The following is a 27,959-nucleotide window of genomic DNA, read 5'->3' on the forward strand; positions in this document are numbered from 1 at the left end:
CTCTGGAGAAGGCACCAAAGAGCTGAGGTGGGTGCTGAGGATGCCAACAGTCATGGCCACCTGGTGCACAATGGGAGGGGGTCTGACAGCCCGAGCCTCAGCCCCAGAGATGCCCAGAGCCCCTGACAGAGCTCCTGCCAAGACGCCACTGGGCCATCAATGTCTGGCACCACTCAAAGGCAGCAGCAGCCTGGGCTGGGGTCTCTGTCCCTGACCTGTCTGATGCCCTGGCACCCCGGCTCACTCCCGTGCTCCACGCACCGAGTTAGATCTCAGCACTGGGCACAGGAGGCTTGGCCCTGACCTGGGGGTGGCCAGGTCTGCCCCTGCCCCTGTCCGCGCCCCGCTCCCGCCCCCGGGGCGGCCGGCAAGGCACCGGGCGGCGGAGACGATGCGGGCTCCCGGGCGGGGACACCGCGGGGTGGGGAGCGGACCCGAGCCGCGGGCAGAGCCTCGCCGTCCCGCCGGGGCCGCGCCAGCCCGCGGGGATGCGGGGCCGCATCCCGGGGCCGGGCGGGGTCCCTAGGGCGGGTCCCTGGGGGAGGCCCCGGGGCCAGCCCTGGCCGCGGACCCGGCGCTGCATTCTCAGAGTCTCCAGCAGAGGCTGGGCCGGGCAGGGCTGGGCAGGGCTGGGCTGGCGGGGAAGGAGGGGAGGCAGGCAGGGAGCGAGGGGGAGGAAGGCGGCTCTCGCCGCACATGCAGCCCCCGCCGCGCACCCGCCGCCCGCGCCCCGCCTGCGCCCTGCCCGCCCGGTGCCAGCACCGGCTCCGCTCGCCGCCGCCGCCGCTCGGGGCTCCGCGCTGCTGCCGGGGCTGCGATCCTCTCCGTGCCGGGGCGCAGGGGCTCCGCTCCGCTCCGTGCCCGGCTGCCCGAGCTGCGATCCGCTCCGCGCCCAGCTGCCGAAGCTGAGATCCTCTCCGTGCCCTGCTGCCGGGGCTTCGCTCCGCTCCGTGCCCCGCTGCCGGGGCTCCGCTCCGTGCCGGGGCGCCGGGACTGCGCTCCGCTCCGTGCCCGGCTGCGGGGGCTGCGCTCCGCTCCGCGCCGGGGCCGCGCCGGCGGGTGCAGCGCAGGATGCCGCGGGAGGCCGAGCGCCCGGCGCGGGGGAGCCACCGCGGCCGCCGCCCCAGGTAAGAGCCGGCGCGGGCAGGGGCTCGGGGGCGGCGGGGGAGCCCAACTTCTCCGTCCCTCGCCGCGCCGCAAACTTTGCCGCCGCTCGGCGGGGCTGCGGCGGGCGCTCCCCGCGGGTGAGCGCGGGCTCGGCCCGGCCCCGGGGTCGCCGCCGCCTCGGGCCGGGCAGTCCCGGGCCCCGGGGTGCCCCGGAGTGCCCCGATCTTCTTGGTGTCGGAGGGCGAAGCCAGAGGTTTGATGCCTCCGGCGCGGCCGCGCCAGCTGCGGGTCCGTGCACACCCTTCAATTAAACAGTCCGGTGCTTGAAGAGCTGCAGCTCCTTTTTAAACCGGTGGTATCTTAAAACATCCTCTTTGGGCTCCTTCCTACCCAAGATCCATCTCCCCATTTCTCTCGCTGAGAACTGAGCGTTCATACCCATTCCATGCCCATTCCGCACGGAATCTGCTTTGGGCGCCTGGATATGTGCTGCTATGCCCGAGAAACGCAGCGGGAGCCCTTAGAGCCGGCCGGGTAGCATCTCCCTTCACAGAGCCACATTTTTTTCTAACAACAAACTAAAAATAACTGTTCTAAAACTAGCACTTTCCTCATTTAAAATGTGGTTCCCAACCGGCTGTGCACAGGCCTTCTGGGAGCGGGATCTGCAGCCGCATCTGCTCCCCGGCGTGCCCTGGCCCAGCGCTGCCCCGCCAGGTGCCGCTCGCCGGGGAGCCCACCCTGAGCTCCTGCGGGCACTGCCGTGGGTCTGGGAGTGGAGGGATGCAGTTGATGCCTCTTCGTTTTTCTTTGGTTTCTGACAGTTCTAACATCCTGCTCAGTCTGGAGACATCTGCCTTGTCTTCTCATCTAACCTGGTTTTATGCATGAGCAAGACCAGTTGCAGGGGTGATGGTGTAGACAGCGGCGAGGAGGGGCAGGCTCTGGAGTTCAGACATAACTTCATAAGACAGTGCAGTGCACCTCAGGGGACCCTCTGGACCTGAGAGGGCTACGAAGGATGGGTGCAGAGCTCTGGTTCTCCAGAGCTTGTTTGCATGACCTGAGGAAATAAATGGGGGAGTGTGCCTCTCTGTCCCTGCTCCTGGGCTGGTACTTGCGCTGTTAAAATGTGGTCTGTTGCAACACAGTCTTGCATACCACTGAGGAAATCCCAGCTCATGACTGTTTCTTTGGGACCTGTTTCTGTCTCTTCAGAGTACCCAGTGCACAGAGCATGGCTGAAGCCTGCAGTCTCTGTACTCACAGATTGCATGCCCAGCTCAGAACCTGGGCTTTGCCATGTTTTCCCTATGAAGCTGATGGATGCTCTCCACTTCTTTCAAGAGCACTGGGTAATGAGTATTTGCAGCAAACAATTATCAGGGTTGGAGATCATTGTCCTGGTACATCAGTTTTTAAATGCTGAAAATAAATTGTTTCTCTGGCTTTAAGTCTGGAATGGCTCCTCTGTGCTGGTGCTGTGTTTGTTTGTGTTCAAGGCCAAAAGGTGTTTGTGCTGCTCATTGATGAATTCCCTGAAATGTTGACAAAACCCTGAGAGTAGCACAGGGTAGAGCCCGCTGAAATCTAAATAAGGTGGCCCAGATTCTGTGCTGACTTTTGTCTCACGTATGTCTCTGCTCCAGGGAGGTGAGGGTCAGATCAAGTGAGGTTTGGTCTCTGTATGAAATGCCGGCTGCCGAATAATACAGCGCTGAAATTGGTGGGCTCATGAAAGAAAAAGTATCTGCTGTTTCATAGGTAAAAAAGCCAGTTTTGTTCCTTCTGAAAAAAAAAATGCCCTTTGCTTTTTGGTGCATTGACACTTTATAATATGATATGGTGATTTCATACCTATGACAGAGAAGTGGCTACTGGAACAAGGTCAGTTTTAAAACTCTTTTTCAAAAGAAGCTAGCAGGCCACCGGGAAAAAAAAAAAAAAGGAAAGAAAAGGTTGTATTTGGATTAAAAATAACAGTTAAAGTCCTATTCTTCTGAGCTCCATCCCCAAAAAATATTTTATTTTCATGATTTAAATGTCATGTTTGAAAAAGTCATCGTTCTTTCTTGTGAGTAAGGATTATGAGAAAAGGGTCATAATTTACTGTTTGTTGTTTATGTTGTCTGGTCAGCTTTTGGGGTTTTTTTGCACATTAAAAATAATATTGAGCTAGCAAAGCTTTTTTTGTAGTAAATTTTACTTTTGAGCACATAATCACTATCCCATAGCAGTAAAATTTGGCTGGAAATGTTGCAGAGGGAGTGTTTGTTTATTTGAAGCCCCTTTTTCAACCCACAGACTTTATTTCATTAGAAGGATTAGATTGTTTGTGAAAGCTTTGAAACAAAACTGGACTTCAGGTGGGATTTAATCTGCTGCTAGTCCTTTAAAGTACAATTACTTTTTTTTTTCCAAATAATTAGCTTTTATATTTTAAAAGCCCACATTTTAAAAGTAAAGGAAAGCAGTTTGAAAAAGAAATGGTGTGGTGACACTTGGGTTCTTCTGACATCATGTTGCTGAAGAGTATTTGTGCATAAGGATACAGCCATGTATGAATTTGTGTTGTTATCTTTTAACCATGTGGTTATGCAACTGTGTTTGGGTTTACAAGCAATGACACTTCTCTGCAGATAAGTCCATGCATATCCCGAGGCACAGGCCATTTTGAGTGATCTGCTTTCTTGAAAAATTTCATGTAAAGATGAGGTGGGTGTGAATCCCAAGCAGATTGCTTGCCCGAGGTTGTAGGTGGACACGGTGTACAACTCCTTGCTGTTCTCAGGATCTCTTTTGTCTCTACCACCAGTTTATCCCGTGGTGTTTCTTTGTGGAAGGGGTGCCTGATGGGGAGGGATGTCACCAGCTCGGCCTCAGGCTCTTTGTTGCTCTGGGAATGTCCTGCCCGTGCCCTCAGCACCCGTGTGCTCTTGGCTCTGCTGGGAGCAGGGTCCCCTGTGTCACCTTGTCCCCAGGTGTGTGGCTGCCCTGGGCTGCAGGTGAGGGCACAGAGCTCTGTCCTTTGGCTTGGCTGCTGCAGTATTCTCAGGGCTCATGCCTGCACGTCCCTGTGAGCTCTGTCACTTGTGAGGTCCCTGCTCTACCCCAGCAGAAAAGCCAAATCTTTGTGACTGGATTTTGACAGCAAATTGCTGCAGACTTGGAGCTTGGGGTTGGACTTGGAACTCAGCTGTTCACCCAACATGAGCTGGGTGTCCACTGCCTGCTCAGCTCTGTGGGACATCTGACTCTGCAGTTGTGTCCAGTTTGTGCGTTAGTTCCTGCTCTGGAGAGCTGTGGAGGGCTCAGGCATGGGGCTCTCTGCTCCTGCTGGCAGCCACTGCAGAGACCCATCCTCCCAGTTAGTTCACAGTTTCTTTTTCATTTAGTCATCACTTTCTATTATTTGCAAAGTCCATAAAAGGAATACAGCACATTACAGTAATTTTCAATTTTATCTTTTGCAACAACTCTGCTTTCAGAGACTAGTCCAGACATTACTTTAGCCTGGCTCTGTATTTCTTGCATTTTTCTTTCTTTTTACTGTCCTTTGTGCTGTGGCAGGAAGAAGGGAGTTCTGTTTTATCCTGTTGGGGAATGGTTGTTGGATGGCATTTTTGTGCTGGTTCTGGGTAGCAAAAGTAGATCTTTCTCCAGCAGTGTGTGCCTTTTATTACCCCACAGAGCTGGCTGGGATTCCTGCAGACGGTCTAGGTCTAGCTGTGGGTCTTCTTGGTGATGCTGTTCCTCAGATCCTTTTGCAGTGTGGTTGGAATTCTTCTTGCAAATGGATGTCTCAGCTCTTTGGCATCACAGCACCTTCTTCTGAGGGCCTGTGGGACACTGTGGCCCTGAGCAAGTGGCAGCTGGCAGCTGGGTATGGGGCTCACAGCAGCCCCAGAGCTCCCTTAGCTGTAGATGTTTCCTGGTGCATGTGCAGCAAACAGGAGTGCAGGACTGGGCTGGGAGGTGGGAGCACAAGGAGAGACTGTTCACAGCACGTGGGCTGCCTGGGGTGCCTGTGCCTTAGTGGCTGGGCATGGCTTTGTGTTCAAACAGGTCTCCAGGTGCTGTCTCAGCTGCTTCCACACTGCTGACCCAGCCTCGGTGGTGGTGAGGGCACACACCAGGGTCACCTGGGGGTAGCTCTCAGACCTCCCAGAAGGCATCTTTGCCTAAAATGTGGGGGACAGACCCTGCTAAGCTGAGGCCCCTGCATTTTTCTTCTTGAAAGCAGGTGTAGTTGTGCCCTTGGGCATAGGAGAGGCAGCCAGCCCAAAGCTGGTCCATCTGTGCTCCAGCCCAGAGCTGGACCATCTGCTCCAGCCCAAGGGTCAGGTTTGACTGGATCATTCATTGCTGCTACACCTACAAGCTGAAAATCAAGGTTCTTTCTAGAAAGTGTCTCCTTTCTGCTGGGTGCAGGGCACTTGCTGTGCCCTGTCCTGCTGTCCTGCTTTTACTCACTGCCTTGCTCTGGCAGTGCCATCCATGAGCCTGGAGAAAATAAACCCAACAGAACTCATTCAGTTTTGACTCTGCTCAGTGCTGCACTTCCTGATTTCTCTTGTGGGAGAGCCATGCCTTAGCTCACACTCCTTAACCCACTCCTCTGGGCTAAGTGCCTGTTAGCACTGCTGTCACACTGTTGTGGGCAGGGTCTGCTCCCCAGACAGAGCCACCTTACTTGTCTCACACTGTCACTGCTGTCACATGTGCTGAATTTGGCCCTGCCTGGCTCACGATGGAAGCTGAGGCTGTGATGGAGGTGAAGCACCCACGGATTTGTGGCTGCCCTGTAGGAGCATTTAGTGAGGTGCCCTGTAGGAGCAGAGCTGGGAGCATCCTGACTCTGACAGGGCACTGGTGTGCCAGGGCTGGTCACTGCTTGGGCTGACGTGGTCCTGTGCTTTGGTTGTGGCAGTTCTGGGAGCTTTGCTGATTGGGAAATCCTTCAAGGAATCATGAAAGCAGAACTGTTTGTCCAGTACCCTTTTGCAGAAACCCCCTGCCCCTCTCTGTTGCTCCTCCCTGCTGCAGGACTCAAGAGAACACCGAGGGGAAGGAGACATGGGCTCACTCCTCTTTGACAGTGCCGTGCTCACCATTGCCTCTTCCTCTGGGGCTTTGTAAATCTCTTCCCAATTTGCTGTAGCCAGTGGAAGTAAAAACTGCAGGTGACTTGAAGCTTGAGGCCCTCAGCTCACCTGAAGCTGCTGATGGCCAGAAGCTTTCCACAGCCAATGATGGGATGTGAAGGTAGTCGCCATAGAAACATCTTGGGCAATAAATGGAGCCTTGAAAGCTCTGACTGCCTTTTGGCAGGAGCCCATGTGTGAATGTGGGTGCAGGTAGTGGTGTTCACCCTGCAGACCAAGGCTGTGAGTGAGACATTTGGAAACAGCAGCTGTGGGATCGAGCACAGGAGCTGAACACTGCTTTGGTAAGCTGGCACTTCCCTGAGGTTTTGATGGCAAAAGAGAGTCAGAGCAGGAGGGTGAGATGTGGTCACAATACTGGCCTGGCAGGAGGGAGCTCGTTCCCACAGATGAGCTGTCCAGGTCTGTGCAGCAAACAGCCCCTCCTGGGTGCTGCAGCCCCAGGCTTGGGGCAGCTTCATCCCCAGTGCTGTGCGTGGCAGCCCCTGGGGACCCAGCACAGCCTCTGCAGGTGATGCCTGTCAGTCTCTGGACTCCTCCTTGAGCACTGCTGCCCTTCCCTGTGCTCTGGTGAGCTGTGTACAGACAGACACCAGCCCAGGAAGGGCCCCATGCCCACCTGAGAGGTGTTGGAGCTGGGTACCCTGGGCTGTGTCCCCTTGGCCCTGGCCTGGGTCTGGCCCCTCGATGCCCCTCTGCTGCCTTTGGGGCAGAGCCTGGGTGCCCCTGGCTGGCTGTTTGCTCACAGGCTGGCCAGGGAGTCTGATCCTCTGCCCTGTGGGGCAGATGGAGCCTCTGACCCCACTGTTGGCTAGAGTCAGCCAGGACAGATGAAGGTTTGGCTGGTCCAGAGAAACCATACTGGTCTGGCCATCCCAGGAGGGAAGAGAGCTGGAAGATGTGGGCCAGACCCTTGTTCTGGCAGCCTCCTGCTCTGGAATGGATGCTCCCTTGAGCCAGAGAGTAACTTCTGTGTGTGCCTGGGGATGCCACACTCCCTTCTCCCGTGCCGCTTCCTTGCGTCTGTGTCTGTCACACTGGGATTATCTCCCTCTGCTCCTACTGCAGCTCCTTCCCGGAATCCCAAATCCCCAAAATGCTGTTTCTCCAATAATCCTTGTCATTAAAAGTGGCTCCTAAGCTCCAAGCACCTCCTCCCGTCCTCATCACCCTCTCTAGAGAGAATCAGTTTGAGTTGTGCACATACTAATAGTGAGCAAATCATCTTGTTAACCTGGGACAGGAAACTGTTTTGCTCCCCCCCACTACCAAACTGCAGAGTTACCCTTGAATCTTTCTGTATTTTCACTATTCAGTGTTTTTAGCTGTGTGGAAATGTGATTTCTTTGCTATTGTTGTGACCCCATCTAGGTATGTGGCCATTGACATGTGACAGCGCTGTGCCTGTGTGGACAGGGAATTGTTTCCCCTGCCACTGGAGTCTGGAAGGTTGAGGACAGACAGGTGAGGAGGGAGGCATTGCTTTGAGAGCTGGACTTCACCAGCTTTCTGAGCTTGGCTGCCTTCCCATTTATGAAATACAGCTAAACCTTTTGATGGCAGGTAGGAATAGCTGAGCATCAGCAGAGTCCTTAAGAAATTACATTCCTGCTTAAACTTTTTAAAAGTCAGCTGAACACCCGTTTGCTACAGCCCTCCCAGGCTGTTTCTCAGTGGCACGGTGTTTTTTCCAAAATACCTCCTGCAGCAGCAATAGTGTCCCAAGGCAGGGCACCCGTTCCCTGGGCACCCTGAATCCTTGCAGTGGCAACTCTGGGGTGTTGTGGTGGTGTAGTAAGGCGAGCCCCCAAAGTGTAGTAAAAAAAGGGCAAGGAGACCTGCCTTCTTTTTTAGCACCTTGATTTATGAAATCAGCTCTGGGTGGTGGCCCGAGGGGTCATGCACAGCGCTGCTGCTCCCTTCGGTGACGTGGAGGAGGAGGTAGGCAGCTTTGCCGTGTAGCAGAGCTGGGGCTTCTGTCCTCACGGGAGTGCCTGGGAAAACTGCAAAGCTCGTCGTCTGAAGTCCTCATCCCGGTCCTGTTCTTGTCAGGTAATGGTGACAGCCCTAACACACCGATGGAATAGAGCAACAGCTCCCGAGTAGGACGTGTCACTCAGTCTTTTACACCACAAGCTGGCTCTTCTTTTTAGGGTGTTCTTCTCTCGAATGGTTCGTTGTGTCTCAATTTACCTGTTACACACGTGACGTCACCTTCTCGATGGTTAAAGCCATTTCGGGAAAAAAATGGGCAGGCAAGGGGCCGCTGGGTGAGGTGACCAACACCACTGACAGTTATGAGAATCAACGCATTCAGCTGGGTAATCAACATTTAACATCCAACAAACAGGGCAAACATCGATTTACTGAGTTATCCTATAAACCTGCTCATGTCAGCGGCGCCGGGGCGGGCTCCGGCTGCTCCCGGTACCGGGGGCGGACGCGGACAGGGGGGTTCCCGGTCGGGCCGGTGCCGGCAGAGGGAGCCAGCCTTCCTCCGTTCCTGTGCGCAGCCCGCCGTGCCAATTAACCAATTAATCTGAGAGCTGAGCTGAGAATAGGGTCCTCCATTGGGCAGTGGCTCTGTGGTCTCTCTGAGGCTGAGTGACTGTGTCCTTCCCAAATCCCTCTTTTCTGCTTTGTTGCCCAGATTCATCTCTCGGGTGAGCCCTTGGGTGGGTCTGGCGTGGCCCAGCTTGATGCAGGACAGGAGCAGCCTCGGTGGCAGGTGTGGCAGAGCTGATGGCAGCGCCTTGGCCAGCTGGGTGTGCGGGCAGGGGACCAGCCCCAGGTGCGCACAGGGCTGGGGCTGCCACTGTGAGTCCCCATGGCACGAGTGACCAGGGGCTGTGGCTGACCCTGCAGATGGAGACATCATCATCAAGACATGGCCTTGCCCAGGAGCTGACAATGGATTAGTGAAGGCAGACACGGGGTTTGGGGCTGGAGCTCTGCAGTCCTGTCTAGAGGACTGACTGTTGTGCTGACAGATGATGCTGCTCCTGTTCTTGGTACCACAATGTGATGGACGTAGGGAGTGGATGCAGGCACTGAACCCTCCCCAGCTGGAGTAGCCACCACAGGTGAGCATTTATGGATTTTTCTCTGAAAAAGCGTTTTGTTTTCGTGTAATGGGAGATTTGTGTCTGGTGGGAAGGATGCTGGAAGCATCAGCTGAGGCTTTAATTGGTTTTTCACCTAGAGTGCTAATGTGTTTCAGTGGATTAGATGGGAAGTGGGGTGGTGCTTGGCTGCTCCAGAGCTGGAGATGTGAGCTCTCGTCACAGGACTGAGAGGCTCAAAGCATTGTGCAGGGAGAATGGCAGAATGGAGAATGGCAGAATTGAGAATGGCAGCTTGTCCCTCTCCCTCTCTGCTGCTTTCTGGTTAGTGCCTTTGGAAGGGTGCAGTCTGATTTCCTCTGCTCTGCCTGTGAACGTGGCCTGTACTGGTGCAGCCAAGTGTTTTGGGCCTGTTGTGGGATAGCCTTGGTAAGCAGCTAAGCCCCACACAGCCAATTATTCACTCCCTCATTCCCAAGTGGGTCATGGGAAAAGGAAAGGAAGAGTAAAAGCAAGAAAATGTGTGGGCTGAGATAAAAAAGGTTTAATAAATGAAAGTGGAAGAAGAGAGAAAGAAAACAAGGGATGCAAAGGCAAACACTCACTGCCTTCTCTGCACAGAATGATGAGCAGGAGTTCCTGAGCTAAGGGTGGCAAACCCCCCCAAGATTCCTCCTCTCCCTTTTTGTTGCTGAGCATGCTGTTAGATGGGACAGGGTGGCTTCGTGGTTGACCTGGGTAATCCACTCCCAAACTCAGTCTGTTTGCTGGGGACATGGTGAGAAGCAGAGAAGGCTTCAACACTGCAAACACCATTTGGCAGTAGCTAAAATATCAGTGTGTAACCAGTTTTGTTTTGGTTACAAAGGTAAAACTCAGCACCAAGTAGAGCTAATTAATTCCCTCCCAGCCATACCCAATACAGTTAAACACCTTTTAGTGCTCATACTGAGGGAGATGCCTTGGGAAAAAATCCTTGCCAGACCTGGGCAGCAGGAGATGTAGCCTCTGTCCTGTGGATGTGCTGGCCAAGGCACACCCAGGCTGACCAGGACAGAGGTGTGGGGTGCTGCCAGGCATGGTGTGTGCTGGGAGAAGCTGGAGAAACAGCAGAGTGCTGGAAAGCAAGCCTTGGTAAGCAGGACTGTGTGTCAGTAGTGAGCTGCTGTAAATGATCCTCAGTCCTTCAGAGGGCTGGAGCTGGCAGGACAGGGTCTGACCTGGGACTGCTCAGGGCTGCTGCTCAGCATCTGCCTTCAGCTCCTGGCCACAGGCTCCAGTCAAGTTTGTTCCTTCTAGGGAGGCATTTTCCAAACCTTAGGCTGTCCCAGAAGGAGAAAATCCTGCAGCTGAGCTTGTATTGCTTATAGTAAGCACTGTCAGGGTTGTGAAAATCTGCTGTGAAATAGAATCGAGAAGGAGGGACTGTGAAGCACCAGGCTGGAAGGTCTTTTCTTTAAACTGCAGCTGAGCTGGGCTTAGGCAGAGGTAGGACACAATGTCTGGTCCTGGTTTCCAGAAGGCAGCACATGCATTTCCCTTGTGAGAGATCAAAGGCTGGGACTGAGAGTCATCTCAATCTTTTTTATATCTAGTCCATCACTGTGCTATCTGGTGCTTCCCAAGTATATATAGAAATAGCTTTTTTTTTCCCTTTGTCCTCTTCTAGACAATGCCTGGAGTCTTTGCTGACTTTTTTATGTTTTATATGTTTTTGTGTGTGAGGTCTGGCAGTGCCTCTGTGTACCAAGATGTGGAAAGCTGTTTGATGAGTGAGTGCTCTTGGTGTCCTCCACCACGGGGGCCCAAGGAGTGCCCAGATGCAGTGCTTGTGTCTGGCTTGGTCCTGAACCTCTCAAAGGTCTGTAATCAGCCCTGCTCAGGGCAGCTGTGTCTTGCTTTTCTGTTTTGGGATCACCATGACTGTGTGTTCAAGGTGTGAGTTTTGGTGGCACACCTCTGTGAGGTGTGATGGGAGAGGTGAGGGGCAAGACATGGACAGCAACTCAGAGGCCCAGGGGGGCTAGAATGGCTTCTTGGCTGGACACTGCTTGGCTTTGGATGCCCAAGCTCTGCCTGAGGTTGCTGCCAGCCCAGCAGCCCAAGTTAGGTGGTGGGTTGGAGAGGAGGACAATTTTGTCAGTGCTGCAGTCATGGCTGGCACAGTCCAGTGTCCAGCTGGAGCAGTGGGGGCCTGAGGGTCGGTGTGGCAGCACTCAGGGGGTGATGTGCAGTTTGGATTTCAGCACTTGTGCAAGTGAGAGCATGGATTGGGTGTGGTGGGCTCTGGACTGGGGCTGTGTGAATGGGCTCTGACATGACTTTCATAAAGGAGCTGTGAAGGAGTGTGCAGGGAGAAGTGGAGCAACCCAGAGGACAGAGGGAGTGCAAGCAAGGGTGTGCAGTGTAGTGACAGAGCAGGATGCAAAGGGTTAATGTGTGTGAGGGTGACAAAGCTGGAGGAAAGCCATAGAGGAAGGTGGCTGTGTCTGTAGGTGTGTCCTGCCTCTTCTCCCTCTTCCAGGCACAGAACTGCTTTGGGGGGAGTGGGGGTGCCCAGAGCCAGGGTTGGTGTCTGTCTGTCTGTCTGTCTGTCTGTCTGTCTGTCTGTCTGTCTGTCTGTCTTTGGTTGTGGGGATCTCTGTCAGAGTGGCTGCTGCCCTGACTGGAGATGGCTGGGTCAGGGGAGCTCTGTGTGTGCCCTGGGTGTTCTCAGGGAGATGCCTTGCTGAAGCAGTGCCAGGCTGGCAGCTCCCAGGAGGGAGTGCCATTTGCAGCTCCCAGTCCTCTCAGGAGGACTGGGAGCTGCAAATGGCTACACCTGCCTGTGTGAGTGTCTGTGCCCTCTCCTGCACGCCCACGCTCCCGCATGTTCCAGCACAATCCTGCTTGCTCACGTGGATGTATATCCCCTTGCTCTATTCTTCCCCATGCACTTTGTCCATCTGCTTTTCTGTCCTCCCCGTTGCTACTGTAATCTCTCTCTTTCTTTCTCCCTTTGTTGCCTGGGCTGCTTTGCTGCCTCTTACTTCACCGTGTCCCTCTTTATTCCTTTTGATAATAATAACATTAGAACCTACGTACAAGGCCCCAAGGTCCCAGCTTTGTGCTGATACATGAGGAAAGACCCTTCAAAGCCTGGTGCTGGGTTGAGAAGATTCTCACAGCCTCACTGTTTCCAGGAGTGTCAGAGGCAAAGGGCTGGACTGTGAAATAAGCCCTGTGCAAAACCTCACGCTGTGTCCTCTGTCCATCCAGGAATGTCAGAAGTGAAGATGCCAGTCTTGTTTGATGGAGTTTTACACCAAAGCCCTGAACCCCTGTGCCTGATGGAGGAACTGAATGATTAATCCCCCTTTATCAGTTGTGCTGAGCAGAGTGGTTGTTCCCAGGGCTCCCAGTCTGTCCCTTCCTCTTTGTGCTGTTGGTTTGGTAGTGACATTAAAGTGAAGCTACTTGCAGATTCTGTTCCAGTCGGCTGTGTTCACGTGCTTCAAGCTTTCAGAAATGTTCTCCCTTTCAACTGCAATTTGCACATTTGGCCTCTGCTGAGAGGTGATGCTTCAATGGGATGCTGAAGTCTGGTGGTTGGAAAGCAGAGTTTCTATGATGCACTGAGCTTTGCATGTGTGGTACCCACTGTATTTCCTGTGCTTGAAGGCCCTGTGTGGCTGCTGGGTGCTGGTTCAGTCTGCAAACACAGCACTGGGGGAGTGGTGGAGGAGGAATCAAACCTTTTTCTTCCCTTGACAAAGTGGTCAGTGTTCCTTGCAGAGGGAAGGCTGGTGGTGTATCTGGCTTGCAGAATCACATCCAGAGACCCACAGACTTGTCATAAGGACGTGTCTCTGCTGTGCTAGTCCATCACAATTCAGAGCTAGCAAAGGGCTCTGAAATTAGGAGACACATTTAACACTTTTGGTCCCTCTTAAAGTCCTCCAAGGAATGTACTTCCAGTGTGTAGTGATCTCTTTCAGCCTTGTTCAGCCCCACTCCAGTTTTCTGATGCTTCCACTTCAGCTCTCTCATAGGTGAACCTTCTGTTATTTATGCCTGTGTCCCAAATCTCCTTGCTGAGAGCAGGATTTGGGAAAAGAGCAAGCAGTAAAATCAAAAGCCATCACCTGTTCCTATGGTTTGCTGCTCTTTGCAGCCCTTTGAGTTTATGTACAGCAAATGTCTGTTGCAAAGCCTGTCCCTGCAAACAGCAATAGACTGTTTTGGGGTATTTGCTTCCCCCCTCTGAGCAGCTCATGACTGAAGTACAGTAGATGGGGGTGGGCTGTAGCAGGAGGACCCTCTGGTTTTGTCTCTGAAGTAAAGGGGCTGTAGCACCTGTGCCAGCCTCTTCCTGGGCACCTTGGAGCACTGTGGAGCATTTTTGCCAGCACTTGCATTGGTCACTTTGTTGGAACTGGCTGTCAGCAGGATCATTTCCTTCCTTCTTTGGGCAAAGTGCCTCAGAGAGCCTGAGCACACTTTCTGAGGAGAAACTTGGTCTCTCCACAGACCTGGGGGAAGATGCCATCTGTGGATGCAGCAGGGTTGGCAGCTCTGGGTCCTGCATGTGAAGATTTTGGGAATTCTACCTGGGTGCACCTATGTGTCAGTGCTGGCAGCAGAGAGCAAAGCCAGGGGCTCCCAGAGCAGGTGACCAAGGTCCTTGCTGAGATGTCTAGTCCTGTCCCAGGCTCACCACCCTGGGAAGGGGAAGTGGGTGGTGTTAGCTGGTGCTGCCCTTAGGTCTGTCTGCCCCTTGTTGCTCTGCACCTTCCTGCAGCACTCAGGAGAGTCCCTGATAGCTGAAGGTGGAGGAGGAGAGTGATTTCTCCCTGGGGAAGACATGTTGGAGAAAAATAAACTGGATCTGGCCAGGTGAGATTTTTGAACAGTACTTGTAAGATCTGTTGGGGCTGCTCTGTGGTGGCTGCTTCTCCAAGGGTGTGCATTGCTTTGGACTCATCCTGAAGCTGTTTGGAATGTGGAGGGTGGCATCATTTTGCTTACAGAGGGCTTGTGAGAGGTGTAATATTGCTGGCAGAGCAGGGAAAATTGGTGTCTGTCCAGTACAAGGCACTTCAGACAGGACAGAAATTGAACAGGACTTCGTCACCTGTTGTAACATTTACTGGTGTGTATTGGAAGATTTGCCCTTCCTCTAGGGAAGGAGGAAGGACCAGCCTTGGAAAAGCAGAGTGTTGTAGTGTGTTTTTGTGGTTTATAATGGTTTTGTCTTTGTATCCCCTTATTCTCTCCAAATGGTTTACCCCAGATTGTATCCCCTCCCTCTACCTGTGTAATCCCTCTCCTTTGCTGAGACCATCCCCAAATCCTCACCCCCCAGCCCCACTGGCTCTCTGTCACTCACTCAGCATCCCATCCCCTCCATCTAGAACTTTTGGTCCAGGACATCGAGTGATTCGCCAGAGGCCAGAGGTCAGCCCCCCAAGCATTACCCCATACACTGTCCCAAATGTCCATTTCCCAGTATCCATCCCTTCATTGTTCTTATCGGTCAGTAAATGTTATCTACTTTAGGTTTCCACGTCCCTTTAAATGTAACCTTGGCACCTCTCCTGTGGCTCCCAGCAGGAGAACCCCTGAGGCTGTAGGGGCTCCCCAGAGCTCCTGAAATAAACCTTGGATTAACATCTGCTAAGAATCGGCCCCTTCATCTTCTGTCGTTGTTCCAGGGTCTCCTCTGCTGCAGGAGATCAGCCCGGCTGCCCTCTGTGCCCCCGGGGCACGGGAGAGTGCCCCCTGCCCGCTGCCCGTCGTGTCGGGGCTGGCTGGGGTTCCCTCAGCGGCACTCAGAGAGATCAGAACAGTAGTGGGACTGGTGTGTCACTCTGAACTGTCCCATCCCTCCTGGTGTGCAGACTCTCCTCCTCTTGCTGGTTTATATTAGCATTCCGTTTGTGGAGCGGGCGATGCAATTAACACAGAGGTGCAGTCATTCATCCTGGCTGCAGGACCCGTGGGATCAGATGTGCTGGGGATAGGAAGTGGAGGCTTTCTGCTGGGAAAGAATGTCACAGCACAGCGGCCACAGAAATGAAAAGCTATTAATAATGATCCCGGAACTTCACTTCCATCAGCTGTTTATTTAAAGGTGCTCCATATTCAAAGCCTCCTGATTTATGTGGGCAATAACACTCACAGTCCTGGGATCACTTTTTTAAGCAAGGCTAATGGGGTGAAACCATCATACTGCGACAGTAGAGATCAAGCTGGGAAAATGATACTGGAGAGAAAAATAAACTATTGCCTAGATAATCCCTGAGCAACGCTGGGCTGGGAGCTGGCGTGAGCTCCCTGCTCTTCCAGCATTTATTAAGTCTTTTGCATCCTTTTTTTTCCTTGGTCTTTGTGAACAGAATTTAGTGGGCATGGAAGGACATCAAAATTTGATTTCTACCAGACTGGATGCTAAAATGCTTCTTCATTTGCATGTAAGTGACCTGGGACATGTGGTCTCTCTGTCCCTGCCTCCAGAGCTCCCACCTGCACTTGGTCCATTCCCAAAGGACTGGTTCCTCTGGGGAAGGGTGTCTGTGCCCTCTGCTGTGTGGGTTTTGCCTGCAAAGTGGCACAGTATTGCCTGGGGGGACACAAATGAGATATCCTGGGCTGTGGCACTGAGGGACAAAGGGCTGCTCTGCTCTGGGGGTGTCTCATTTCCGTGTGGGTTCTCTTTATGGGGCTGCTTGCCCTTCCAGGAAGGACTTCTTGGTGGGGCCCAAGTTGGACCATTGACATGTGAATTTTGCAGAAACTCATGGTGGTTACCTTGTTGTGCAGTTAAACCATGACAGGAGGCTGGGCTCAAAGTGCAAGATGGGCTCGGGGCAGAAGAACATGAGTGTGGTGCTGGTTTCTCCTGACTGCAGGTGAGCCCTTGGTGGACAGGAGCTGCTGTCAGCAGCTCCCTCTGGACCTGGGGCAGTGTGAGCAGTGCCAGATGCTGGCCATCAGAGGGTATGTGGTGTCTGCAGGGCAGTGAGCAGCTTTGGGCAAAGGCTGGATGTTTTCCTGGGGAGGTGAAATAGCCCTGAGCCCACCGAGCTTGGTTGGAGTTGCTCTGGGCAGCGAGTGGCTCCTGGGACATGACTGCAAGCACTGCTCATTGTCAGGAGCTGGTAGTGGTGGTGTGATTAGTAGAATGAAGCAAATGATTCCAAATAAATAATGCATCAATCATTAATGGTTGAATGCAAAATTTAGCCTGTTGCTGTTGTCTGCAAGTGGCTTACAAGGAGGTCAGTCCTTTATTTTGCAGGAGCTGTTATCTGCAGCTCATGGGCAGGTGCTGTGCTCGGAGTATTCCTGGCACATCTGCTCCAGTGTGCAGGTCCCTGGCCCTGCAAGAGGCTCTGGTCTCCCCTGCTTGTTCTTTGTGAAGGGGAGCTGGGCTTTGTTTTCAGTGAGTGTCTACAGGGTGACATCCAGAGGCTCCTGTGGGGCTGTGGTGCTCTGGGGCTTGCTCTCCAGAATGCTGCTCACTGCTGGCCTGTTTGTGCTCAATGTGCAGCCTCAGGGACCCAGGAAGGGATGTGGGAGAGCTCTGATCATTTGGGCACCCCCTCTCCTTGCTGGGCTCCTCTTGGAGACGTTGGCTTTCAAGCAGACTTAGCCAAAATGTGCTACCTGTGTTGGAGACTCAGCTGCCAGGGATTCCTGCCAGCTGTGGTGGAGTGTTCTGCACAGTGCTGAGTCTTAGCAAGCATGTTTGCCTCCTCCCTGGGGGATGAGGCTGTGCACCATTCTGCTTCAGGTTCCCAAATTCCTGTGGTACCCAGACGCCTTCTTTTCTTCCTGGTGCTTAGGAATTCCTAAGTAGGAAGGTTTGGAGCATCTTCTTCCAAACCAGAAAAGCTTGTCTGTAGGCAGGGAGGTGTTGGATTTTAGCAGGATGTTGCAGAAACAATTTTCTTACCCATTATGCTATCTTGTTTCTAATTTTTATTTAATGAGCTCCTCTGAAAAAAAGAAAATCGTTGTAACAGTTTTCTTAAGTGTGAGAGATCAAGCTGAAATTGGCATTAAGGAGACTAATTACACTCATTCTTCCACCTTCCTAACAGCTGTTTATTGCTGCAGGCTTGTCCTGAGGTGCTGAGGAAGCCACTTAGCTTGGACCAAAGGCACTCAAAGAGGCATCTGCAGTGGAAAGTAGGTACAGGCTTCTAATCTGGGCTGTGCTCAACCAGATGATCTTGTTACACTGCAGAAAAGTGCTGTGAAAACTGCAGGTGCAGCCACCCAGGTCTTGTCCTTGTTTTTTTGCTGCTCTTCTGTCCTCCCTCACAACCTCTCAGCTTCATTGTGAAGGATCCTGTAGGGGCCTGGTCTTAGTCTCAAAATCCCAGTGTGCTGTCAGGGGAAGGGACTTCCTCATGCCTTCTGTAAAGAGGGGTTGCAGATCTCCTGTCAGGAAGACTGAGGGATTTCCAAGGACAAAATTGCTAAGAGGATTAAGATGTATAGGGAAGAAGAGTGAGCAGCAGCAAGAGACCTTCCTGAAAGTGCTGTGTGCCTGCCATGGTATTTATTTCACTAGAGGACTGAGTCTGAACGTGACCTTGAACCTTGAGAAGCAAATTGGAGGAGGTTTCTTTGAACCTTTCTGACTCACTATAATACCCACTTGTTATTCTGTGTAGGAATTTGAGGAGTCTTTCACAAGAGGTAGAAAGTTACAGACAGAGCTATGAACACCTTCAATTTTCCATTTAATCACACAATATTGAATGATAAATAATTCATGCATCTGCCAAACATTGGCTTAAAAGAGCCCAATTCCCTCCCCATTTGTCAAAGAGGAAGAATTCCATTCTGTGCTTTTTTTATTTTACTTTGTCCTCTAATTCCTATCCAAATGGCCCTTTGTCTGGGCCATCAGCTTTGATTCCACCTGTCCTGTTTTGGGCTCATGCCCTTCCTTTCTTGTCGCTTTTGCTGGTGATCAGAGCCAGAAGAAGTGCAGCAGGAGGCAAGGAGGGGAGCGATGGTGGTCCCTGTGTGTCCTAGGGCTGTGCCACAGGTGCAGCTCTGGCAGGGGAGGCTGGGGAGGGTTCTCTGCCCCACTGCACAAGAGCCCTTCAGGATCCTCAGGAGGTGCTGGGGCATAAAAGATGCAGCTCTCTCAGGAATGCAACTTCTGACTTTATACAGGGTGTTTGTAAGGGAATGGCTTTTGGGTACAGCTCTGTGTCCAGATCCCAAAATGAAAGGCTTGGTCGAGCTCTAGAGCTCTCTCACCACAGCAGGAGGAGCTCTGTCCATCTCAGAAGTTGTGACAGAGGTGCTGTGATGGCTGCTTCCACCTCCGCTCAGAGACTGTTTTTAAAGACAAATTAAAAGTATTGTATTCACGTAGACAAGGCATGAAAATTCTATATTTGGAAAAGAATTGCTGCAGAGCGAGACCGTTATGGCTGTAAAAACCTCTTCCCTAGGGCAAATGTTGAGATTTTCTTTGCAATTAAAATTTCTTTGAAACTTGGACTAGAGAAGATTTGGAGGAAAAAAAAAACCCTCCTAAACTTTGAAAATACTTCTTTCCAAACAATGCTTGTGTGAGAGCTTTAACAAATACTGTTCCTCACAGTGTGTCTGACAGCAGAAAGTGACTGAACATGAGAAGTCAAAAGGTTGTGAATAGCTCCTGCTCTGGCAGTTGCCTCATTTTTCTATTATAATTTCTCAAGGCAGCATCAAAGGGGACAATAATTAAACTTAAAGCAGCTTAAAAAGAAGGGAGAAAGAGGCAAGTTTAGTTATACAGACCTGAGCATTGTGTAGGTACACATTCCTCTGCCAAAACAACTTTTCTCAACCCTGTGCAAGCTGATCTGAGAAGAAAGGCAGATGAAGGAGTTCCTTGCTGGGAGAACAGTTCCAAGGAAGCAGAGAGAGGAAATCCAGAGATTTACTTCAAAAATAAGCATGACTTAACTTTTACTATAGATAATGGGTTTTCTGCCCTGTTGTCAAAGCTGAGGCTATGGTGACATCAGAGAGAGAACTTGATTTTATCATTGTCTGTCTGTCTTCTGTGCTCTCTATCAAGGCTAAAGACTTGCTGAAAGGCAGATTACTGCCAAATCTTGCCTTGCACATCCTGGACCTGCATTTGGGATATGCTTATCCAGTGACTAGTTATATGACCCTTTCACTGTGTAAGTAAAGACAAACGTAATTTAAATATCTTAATTAAAAAGCCTCTACAGTTTTGAATCCTTTTGCCTCTCCAGCATTTGTACACGATGTGATGCTATGTGCTATCCAGGTTAATGTCTCTGGCCATCTCTTGCTAGATTGGCAAAATTTGGTGGTTTTCTGGAAAGAACACTGAGTTAGACTCTGCCTTCTGCAGGGTCCATTTCAGCAGAGGGTGCAGTGGGAGTTTCAGAGCTTGCAGTGGCAAAAGCCTGTCTAGCTTCCAGATGCTCTCTGTGGCACCAGTATTCTGGCTCTTTGTCCGGCTTTATGTGAACATTGAGACTTAAATGCCACTGATGGGATCTGCTGGAATGGGAGCTTGCAGTGCAGTGGCTGTGGTCATCATCTGTCCTGATGTGAGTGGGCATCCCACACCTTTGCTCTCAGCAGTGCTGCCATCCCTTACAGAGTCAGTGATGTGTGCTCATGTTTTCCAGTCAAGGACACTGGTTTGTGGGGGCTGCAGCCAGGTTGTGCTGTAGGTCCCTAGAGTTCTAAAGCTGCAGAGAATTCCCTGTGGGGCAGAGGGCTCAGTGCATTCCACTGTCCAGCCCAGAGGGGGAATCCTGAGGTGCCTCTTGAATGCTGGAGAGGAGCTGGGGGAGGCTGTGGGGATATGGGTGGGTGCTTGGCCAAGGTGCTTGGTGTGGTACTGACATCTCTTGTCAAGAGACAGCGTGTGGGATGTTGGAAGCTTGATTGTGATACACCTGCCTGGCCTGGAGTTGACAGTGTTTTATGTCTGCTGAGATTGCCTCATCTCTCGTCTCTATATTTCAAGGAGAAGTTTATAAAAAGAAAAAAACACTGTATTTGCCTCATCTTGTCTTACAATATCCAGTAGAGAAAGTGAGCTCCAGAGAGCCTGAGTTCATGTCTTAGCCTTAGGCCTGGAGATTATGAACCATCTTAAAGCTTTGCAGCAGCCTTGCCATGCTTGTATTACCTGCACACAGCAGATCTGGGGAGTGTGCTCTAGCCAGCCTGCTCCTTTTCCCAGGAAGGGGAGCTTAAGCGGATTTGAATCCTGTTTAACAGGAGGAGATGTGGCCACAGCCCGTGCTGCACTGTAGGCAGTGCTGGAAAAGAATTGCTCTTGGAGTAATTGCTGCTTTTTCCTGCCCCATCTCCCAGCAAGGGCTGTCTGAGGCTGGGCTGCTGTGCTGCCCACGCTCTCAGATGTGAGGCAGGTGGGCTCCCTGTGGGGTGCAGACTGAGCTGGCACTAATTTGACCCCCAGAGCTGCTCTTGTGCTTGCACGTGGCTTCAGCTGTTCCCTTGAGGTGGCCCAGCTGACATGTGGATGGTGCTGGAGCCAGTGCACACCCTCTGAGCTCTCAGGTAGAGGCACAGTGGGGTCAGAAAGAGCTGGGCAGGGAATGGAGGGGGCTGGCTGGTGCTGGAGGTTGGCTCCACTCTTTAGAAAGCGTCTCCATATGGGTTTGCATGTTCTGGGAACAAGCTGGTGTGAAAATTGTGCCCTTCTTGCTGCTCTGACAGTGGGGCACTTATGGCTGCTTGCTGGGAGTCAAGTCTGTCTGGCTTTCTGTCCTGGGTTGTCTCTAAAGGTGCTGTAGTTCTGCCTGTTGGAAGCAGAGCTGCCTATCATTGACACAGCTGTGACTGTGCTCTGTCTGCACCTCCAGCCTGCCTCTTGGATCTCCCCATGCTCTTCTCTGTAGCCTCCCTGTGAGGCAGCTGTGGTCAGTGCCAAAGCTGGCAGAACAGTGCTGGGCCTGTGTGGCTTCCTCGTGACTGGTCAGAGATACCTGCTCCAGACCCTGGGGATGCAGGCACTCTGCAGCTCTTCTCATGCCCCCTTTGTCCCTGCAAGGTCTGCCCTTGGGAGAGCACACTGTGAGGAGCAGCTCTCTGGCAGCATGGGAGTCCACAAGGTCCCAGTTTTCAGCCACAGGGTTGGGATTCTGCCTGCAGGTGCTGTCCCCACCCCCAGGACTGTCCCTGCTGTGCTGCTCTCTGCTCCTTCCTTGGCTTTGCTGGGTAGCAGGGCTGGAGCTATGTGAGGGGTGCTCCATGAGCTCATTCTGCAGGCAGCTAATCCAGCAGCAAGAGGACTGTGGGTGTCAGACTGAGGTATTGTCTCTGTCCAGCAACTCTCCTTCTGCAGCCTTCATTTCCTTGTGTCCTCTGGGCTGTGGTAAAGCAGAAGAAAGCCAAAGTTTTAAGGAGCTCCTCTCATGTGCTGGGTATTCATGCTGTGGCTCTGCACTCTAAAGGGTGGCACAAGCAGTGCCTTGCTCTTGCCTTGCTCCTCAGCAGCCTTTGTAGCATCCTCGTGGCTGTTCTGAGCAGCTGGAGCAGTCCTGATGCTCCAGGATGCTTGTGCTGGTGGCTGGTGCCACTCTGCTGGGAGGTGTGGGGAGCCAGAGCAGGACATCCAAGCTCTCATTTGCTGAGGCTGCAGACTGGGGTTGAGAAGAGAGGGCTCTCCTTCCCTGCCTTTGCATCTTCTGGTACCTGGTGGGCAGTTCTGTGTTTTCTACCATTTATTAGGGCTTATCAGAGGAGCAGTACTGGTGTGCCAGCCCTTCCAGTAGAGCTATGTCCATGGAAGGACTGCATGAGGTCCCAGGGATGCTCCCTGGCCTCTGGGTGGGACAATCCTCCCTGGGCTGCTGGCAGCAATGCAGGGCTGTGGTGTACTGGGCACTGCTGTCCTGCTGTGCTATTGCTGCCCCTGTCTCCCCCCTCCCCCTTCCTACTTTCTCCTGCATCAGCTTGCATTTGTAAAATGAAATAAATATTGACATGGACGGGATGCTATTCAATTTGTCCTGATCACTGGGCTGCGGTGAGTTCTGACAGAGCACAGTGTAAAACAGAAGCTCAGGATGTAATTTCTACTGTCAACATGATGTACAGTATAGCTGTGCCAAATGCACACCAACAAACTGCACGAGCTCTGCTGGGGAGGGGAGGGGGGAGTTGTGCTGATAATTGGAAGTGGGGATGGCAGAGCAGCAGCAGAGGGGACATCACCCTGGGCCTGGGGCAGTGTGAGGGTCTGGTGCTTCACACTCTGCATGGAAACCTGCTTGGTGTGCTGGGCATGCTGCCATGTGTGCTGCTGTGGGCTGGGCTGGCTGCAGCAGCAGCTCTCATGGTTATTCACAGCCCCACTGCTCAGGTGTGGCAGAGGGAAAGGGCACTTCCAGCTGTTGGTGAAAGGTTTTCAATAACACAGGGAAATAAACACTGTGCTAGTCCTGGTTCCTGTGTATGGGACCTTCTGGGGTGTCTTCATTCCTGCTGCTGTAAGGGCATGAATAGGACTTGGGGCTCCTGGCTTTGCAGCCTCTGGAAGAGGTCTGTGATGTGGCAGCTGGAAAGGTTCTGCACACCAAGGAGAGACGTGACCCTGAAACTGTCACAGAAGTGACACGGGCTGAGAATTTGCCTCTGGAGAAGAAGGATCTGTTTGTGGCAATGAGCCTGGCTCCAGATGTGTCTCTGGGCCTGCATTTTGTGGTGCAGGGGACTGGAGGTCACCACAGGTTCTGCAGTTGGGCTTTAAGGTCTGGGACCTGGATGAGGCAGCTCTGGTTACAGCACCTGCAATGCTGCCCACAGGAAGAGCATGCACACAGCTCAGCTGAGAGTAGCTGAACTTTGGGCATGTGACACTGTCACCAGCAAACTGCATCAGCTCAGATGAGAAATCTGTGAAATATAAACCCTGCACAATAGCTGAGACTCTACATGAGGTTGTGTTTCCCACAGCAACGCAGCCCAGCCCCATGGGTGCTCAGCAGGACTCTCCTCTCCATGGCAGAATCTGCTCTGTGGAGTGCTCAGATGCAACAGGGCTGAGCAAGTTGCCTTGGGAACTGTGGGCCAGCTTGTCTGCCAGCCAGGGAGCAGCTCTGCTCAAGTGGAGCTCACCCCCTGCAGCATCTTCTTCTGCCCTCACTTCCTCCCTCCTGCCTTGCCTTAGTGTGTGCATTTAAGCTGTTATTGTTACTGGTTTATTGATGCTGCTTGGGACTGTGCTGCTTCCACTGGTGTGCTGTAACTCTGGTCAGGCTGACAGAGAAGGCTCAGAGTCCATTTCTGTGCGCACAGGGCTGCCTGCAGTGAGTGCCTGGGGTACCTGTGTCCTGGAGGAAATCAGATGCCACTAAGGTGTGAAATGGTGTGATGAGGGGAATGCAGGTGGCTCCTACTGCTGTCACAGAGCCAGTGTTGGTGCCTTCTGCCAGCTGTGTGCCCAGGTGCTGGGTTCTGGAGGCAACAGGAATGTGCTGACTTCATGTGCCAGCTCAGTTGGACACCCTGGATGCTGATGTTAGTTGTGGTGCCAGGATTTGCTCCACTGGACTGGCTTTCCTGCAGCTTCCCCATGTGTTCAGAAGGCCTTCAGTGTTGCAGAACTGCACCCTGGCACTGGCACTGCTGCCTTGTCAGGCTTCTGGCAGGGCTTTATAAATCAGTGTGGCTGGATCTGCTCCTGGATGGCAAGGACAGGATGCTGGGAGGGCAGAATGGGAGACTTCAGCAGGTGGTGGCTGCTTCTCCTCAATGCTCTGGCTGACATAGCTGTCCTGAGAGCACATGCAGATGGATTCTTTTTAAAATTCTCTTTCTGGCCGTTGAGTTTACCAGCTACAACTCCTTGTACTCAGATTTTGGATGCAACTGGAGATGTTTCCTGTAAAAGTGCTGCAGAGTGGCAGGCAGAGATGCTGGGTAGGGTGTTCTTCCCACACTTACTGTTTGCCCTTGCTGCTGACCTGAAACTCTTGCTCTGGCACAGCTTTTGCTGCTCAGTTTATTGACATGTCTCGCTGTCTGGGTAACCTACTCCAAAATAACCAGAGCTCTCCTAGGTGTGAGAGCTGGGAGAGGTGCTGTTTGTGACAGCAGTGCCCTATGTCTTGCTGTATTTATCTTCTGTTTACCCAGTTAAGTGTGATAAAGCACACTTGCACTTGTGCTGGTTTTGTGAGTGTCTTGCTCTGGAGCCTGCTGTGGGTTGGGCAGCCTCAGCTCTGCTGCTGCAGAGCAGGGACCCCGATCTCTGCATTTGGTCTGTGAAGTTGCTTCACCCTCTGCGTGGGAAGAGATGGCTCAGTCCATCTCCCACCTACAGGACATCTTGCTCCCCTGAGTGTACAGTGTTAAATACTCTGGGGTTTGATAGGGACCCTCACCAGCTGCCCTTTGGGAGCAGGGACAGGAAGCACTTCTGCGTGGGGAGGCCTGGCTGCAGGACACATTGCCAACAGCCTCATCTGGCTGGTGTGGAAATATCTTCATAATAAATGGGCTGGCAAGGAGGAGGGTGGGGAGCAGTGTTACTGCTTCTGTACCATGATTGCTAACATAAAAATACACTGGAGACCCTGTTTTCCTTGGAGCATGAAGTGCACAGGGCTGGCACATGTGACAGCTGATGTGCACGTGTGAGTGGAATGTAGTGTGTGTATATGGGGAGGAAATGTGTGTGCACACAAATGAGACAAAAGAAGCCTGTGTGTATGAGTGATCTTGGCTGGGCATGGGGTGGGATGTGTGTGAGACCTTTTGGTGGACAGATTTGTGCACATTGGGTGACACACAACTTGTGACCCATGAGCAGGCAGTGCAGAATGATGCTTCGTGGTTCCCAAGGAAGTGTTTGTCCAGACAAGTGACTGCAGACAGGAAAGAGTGAAGCAGACATTCCCTGTTTGGGAAATGGCCCAATTGGTGGAGTCACACAGGGGAATGGCAAGTGGGGGAAAGAGCTGGAGAAACACGTGGGAGCTGTCCCTCCTCTGAACTGTTCAGATTTGTGCAGGGGTCTGTGCAAAGCACAGTCCAGTTCCCTTTCTGTGGGGGGTAGATGGACATCTAGCCCAGGATCATTTGCCTTTCCATTCACCCTTTTTCTGCTCCCCTCTACTCCTCCAGAGTAGCAGCTGACAGGAGATGAATTCTGCAGACTGGTGCATGTTTCATGAGTAGATCAGGCTGTGGCTGGTATTGCAGAGCTCTGGTGGAACCTCAGGGTGTTGGTGCAGGGAGAGATGGATGCTGCATCCCCATCTCCTGATCAGGCTCCTTCTCTCCATGTGCTCACTGGGTGCAATGTACCCTGGGCTGAAGGTCTCGTGTCTCAGCCCTCAGTGCCTTGAGGGTGGCTTGAAGCTTATACCAGAGCCTTTTTTCAAACTGTTACCCTCAGAGTCGGCCAAGTGGCAAATTCTTGAACAGCTGCTTTTCTGCTGTCCATGGCTGCAGAGGTGAGATCACAGAGAGGTTCTGCAGGGGGGGCTTGCAGGAGTGTCTGCACAGGCTGCACGTCCCATGCTCAGGGGCTGGTATCCCTCAGTTTGAGCCTTGTCTGCCTGTGCAGGACTGCTGAGCTCTGGTCCTGTGCAGGCACCAGCAGCTGTGCTGTGCCAGGAGGGCTGCTGCACATCTCCTAACAGTGTGGGTGGGCACCAGTGGCTCCCTCCAGGCACAGACCTCACTCCTCTCAACAGCCAGGACCATGTGGTGAGAAGGTGCCCTTGTCAGCAGGATCCTTGGTCTCTGAGTCCCTGCTGGAGCAGATGTCTGCAGTGCTGAGAGCTCTGCAGCCCACCCTGTTGTGTTCCTGCTTTGGCAGGACCTGTGGGATTTGGCCTGGCTGTGGAGCACCTGGGGCAGGGCAGGGTGGGAGATACTGAGCAAGGCTGCAGGAGCAGCACAGGGGGACATTGGGCCATGTTTTCACACCAGCTCTGACACCTTGGCTTTTTCCAGGCTCCTGGAGATGCTGCTGGCTGCCCTGCACCTCCCTGCATGAGCCAGCAGAGAATGGAAGTGGCCGGAATCATCTGGGCAAAGGACCCTTCACCAGGCACTGGGATGGTGTCCCCCTGAAGATGGGAGTTACAAATGGCCTTGTGAGCTGCACCTGTGGCACAGACACCTGCCCTACCACACCCCTTGCACAGTAGTCCCAGGCTGCCACAGGACAGGCAGGCGTTGGCCGCAACATCTCATCCTGTCAGCTCCTCTGTGAAAAGCTTTGTGGAAGAGCTTCCTTCTCCTCCTGTGCATGCCAGCAGTGGGTGTCAGTGCCCCGTGTGCCCACAGGCAGGGTGGGCAGCAGGCTGAGCATCGCCCCCTTCCCCAGCCAGACCCACGGCAGCCCAGCACGGAGCCCTGCAGCTCTATCCCCGGGGACAAATGCCAGCTGCCAGACTCTTCTCTGGAGACCCAGGAGCAGCCTGCGAGGCACCAGCACTGACTGCTCCCACGCCAGCAGCGGGCAGTCAGGGCCACCTCTTGTCACAGATGTGACTCAGGCAGGACAGGAGCGCTCCAGCTGCAGGGCACGGCATGCAGCAGGGCCGGGGATGCTCTGCAGTGACCGGGCGGCCTCACGCTGCTAGTGTGGACTTTCCTCCTATTTGTCCCTAAAGGATGCTGGCTGCACATCCAGAAGCTCCTGCTGATGCAGCCTCCTAGAGTGCCATGGCGAAGGGTCTGCGGGGCTGCTTGTGCACCATGCTGCTGCTGTTCTGTGCCATGCAGGAGCTGGGGTGCTGGGCCATGCACACCCCGGGGCAGGGCCCTGGCCTCGGGGAGCCCGGGGACCCTGCGCTGCTGGCCGGCGGGAGAGTGAAGCGTGGCTGGGTCTGGAACCAGTTCTTTGTGGTGGAGGAGTACACGGGCACGGAGCCGCTCTATGTGGGGAAGGTAAGCTGGCCTGGTGTCTCCGTGGGGCTGACAGAGCCAGGGGCAGGGTGGAAATGCTGTCAGTGCTGAGCAGAGAGAGGGCCCTTGGGAAGGTTGTTCATGGGGGCCTGGCTGGAGAAATACTTTGTAGACTGTGATGGCAGAAGCCTGGTCCCTGTTGGGGGTGGTGAGGTTAATATGCTCCCAGAGCTGATAACAGGACACACCAAGATTTACATCTGTTCTTACAATCCTATACTGGCTTCTTGTGGTGTCTGGGGGTGGGTGCAAGAAGCCCTGTGTCTGTGGGACAGGTGACAGTGCCTTGCTGGGCAGGACTGGGTCTGCAGGCAGGAGCTCACCACACTTCCCTGGTGTGTGACCTCCTGGGAAGGCTGGACATAACCTCTGCTCCCTCCACTCCTGGTGTCCCGAGTCTGAAGGAACATTTCACTTGGGGTTGCTGGGCTTTATCCTTTTCTGGGAGCTTTGGAGAAGCAGCTGCCCCACATGTCAGGCAGATGGGTTGTTTGTATTTGGGTGAAGGCAGTGCTAGCTGTTGGGACCAGTCAGTGGAACACACTGAAGCTGGAGGCATCGGCTCACCCCAAAGGAAAGTGCCCAAGAGCTCATGCAGCAGGGTTGTCTGATGGCCTCGGCTGTCTGGGCATGAGTCTGGAGGAGCTTGAAAATGGGTTTCTTGGCTGGGGGCCAGCGGGGATTTCAGTGG

General features: G+C 53.1%; 1 protein-coding gene across 3 annotated transcripts in view; it reads left to right on the plus strand.

Annotated features, from left to right (window-relative positions):
- Nucleotides 1–993: 993 nt before the first annotated feature.
- The window catches only part of CDH22 (cadherin 22), a 77,681-nt gene continuing 50,715 nt past the window's right edge, over nt 994–27,959 (plus strand). For all 3 annotated transcript variants that reach the window (XM_050982173.1, XM_030231694.2, XM_050982174.1), the window contains exons 1-2: nt 994–1,127; nt 26,309–27,250. In XM_050982173.1, coding sequence (XP_050838130.1) covers nt 27,026–27,250 — 225 coding nt within the window. In that variant the 5' untranslated portion in view covers nt 994–1,127; nt 26,309–27,025. The remainder of the gene's footprint in view (nt 1,128–26,308; nt 27,251–27,959) is intronic.

The sequence above is a fragment of the Serinus canaria genome, chromosome 20 (genome assembly GCF_022539315.1).
Source record: "Serinus canaria isolate serCan28SL12 chromosome 20, serCan2020, whole genome shotgun sequence".
NCBI classification, from domain to species: Eukaryota; Metazoa; Chordata; class Aves; order Passeriformes; family Fringillidae; genus Serinus; species Serinus canaria.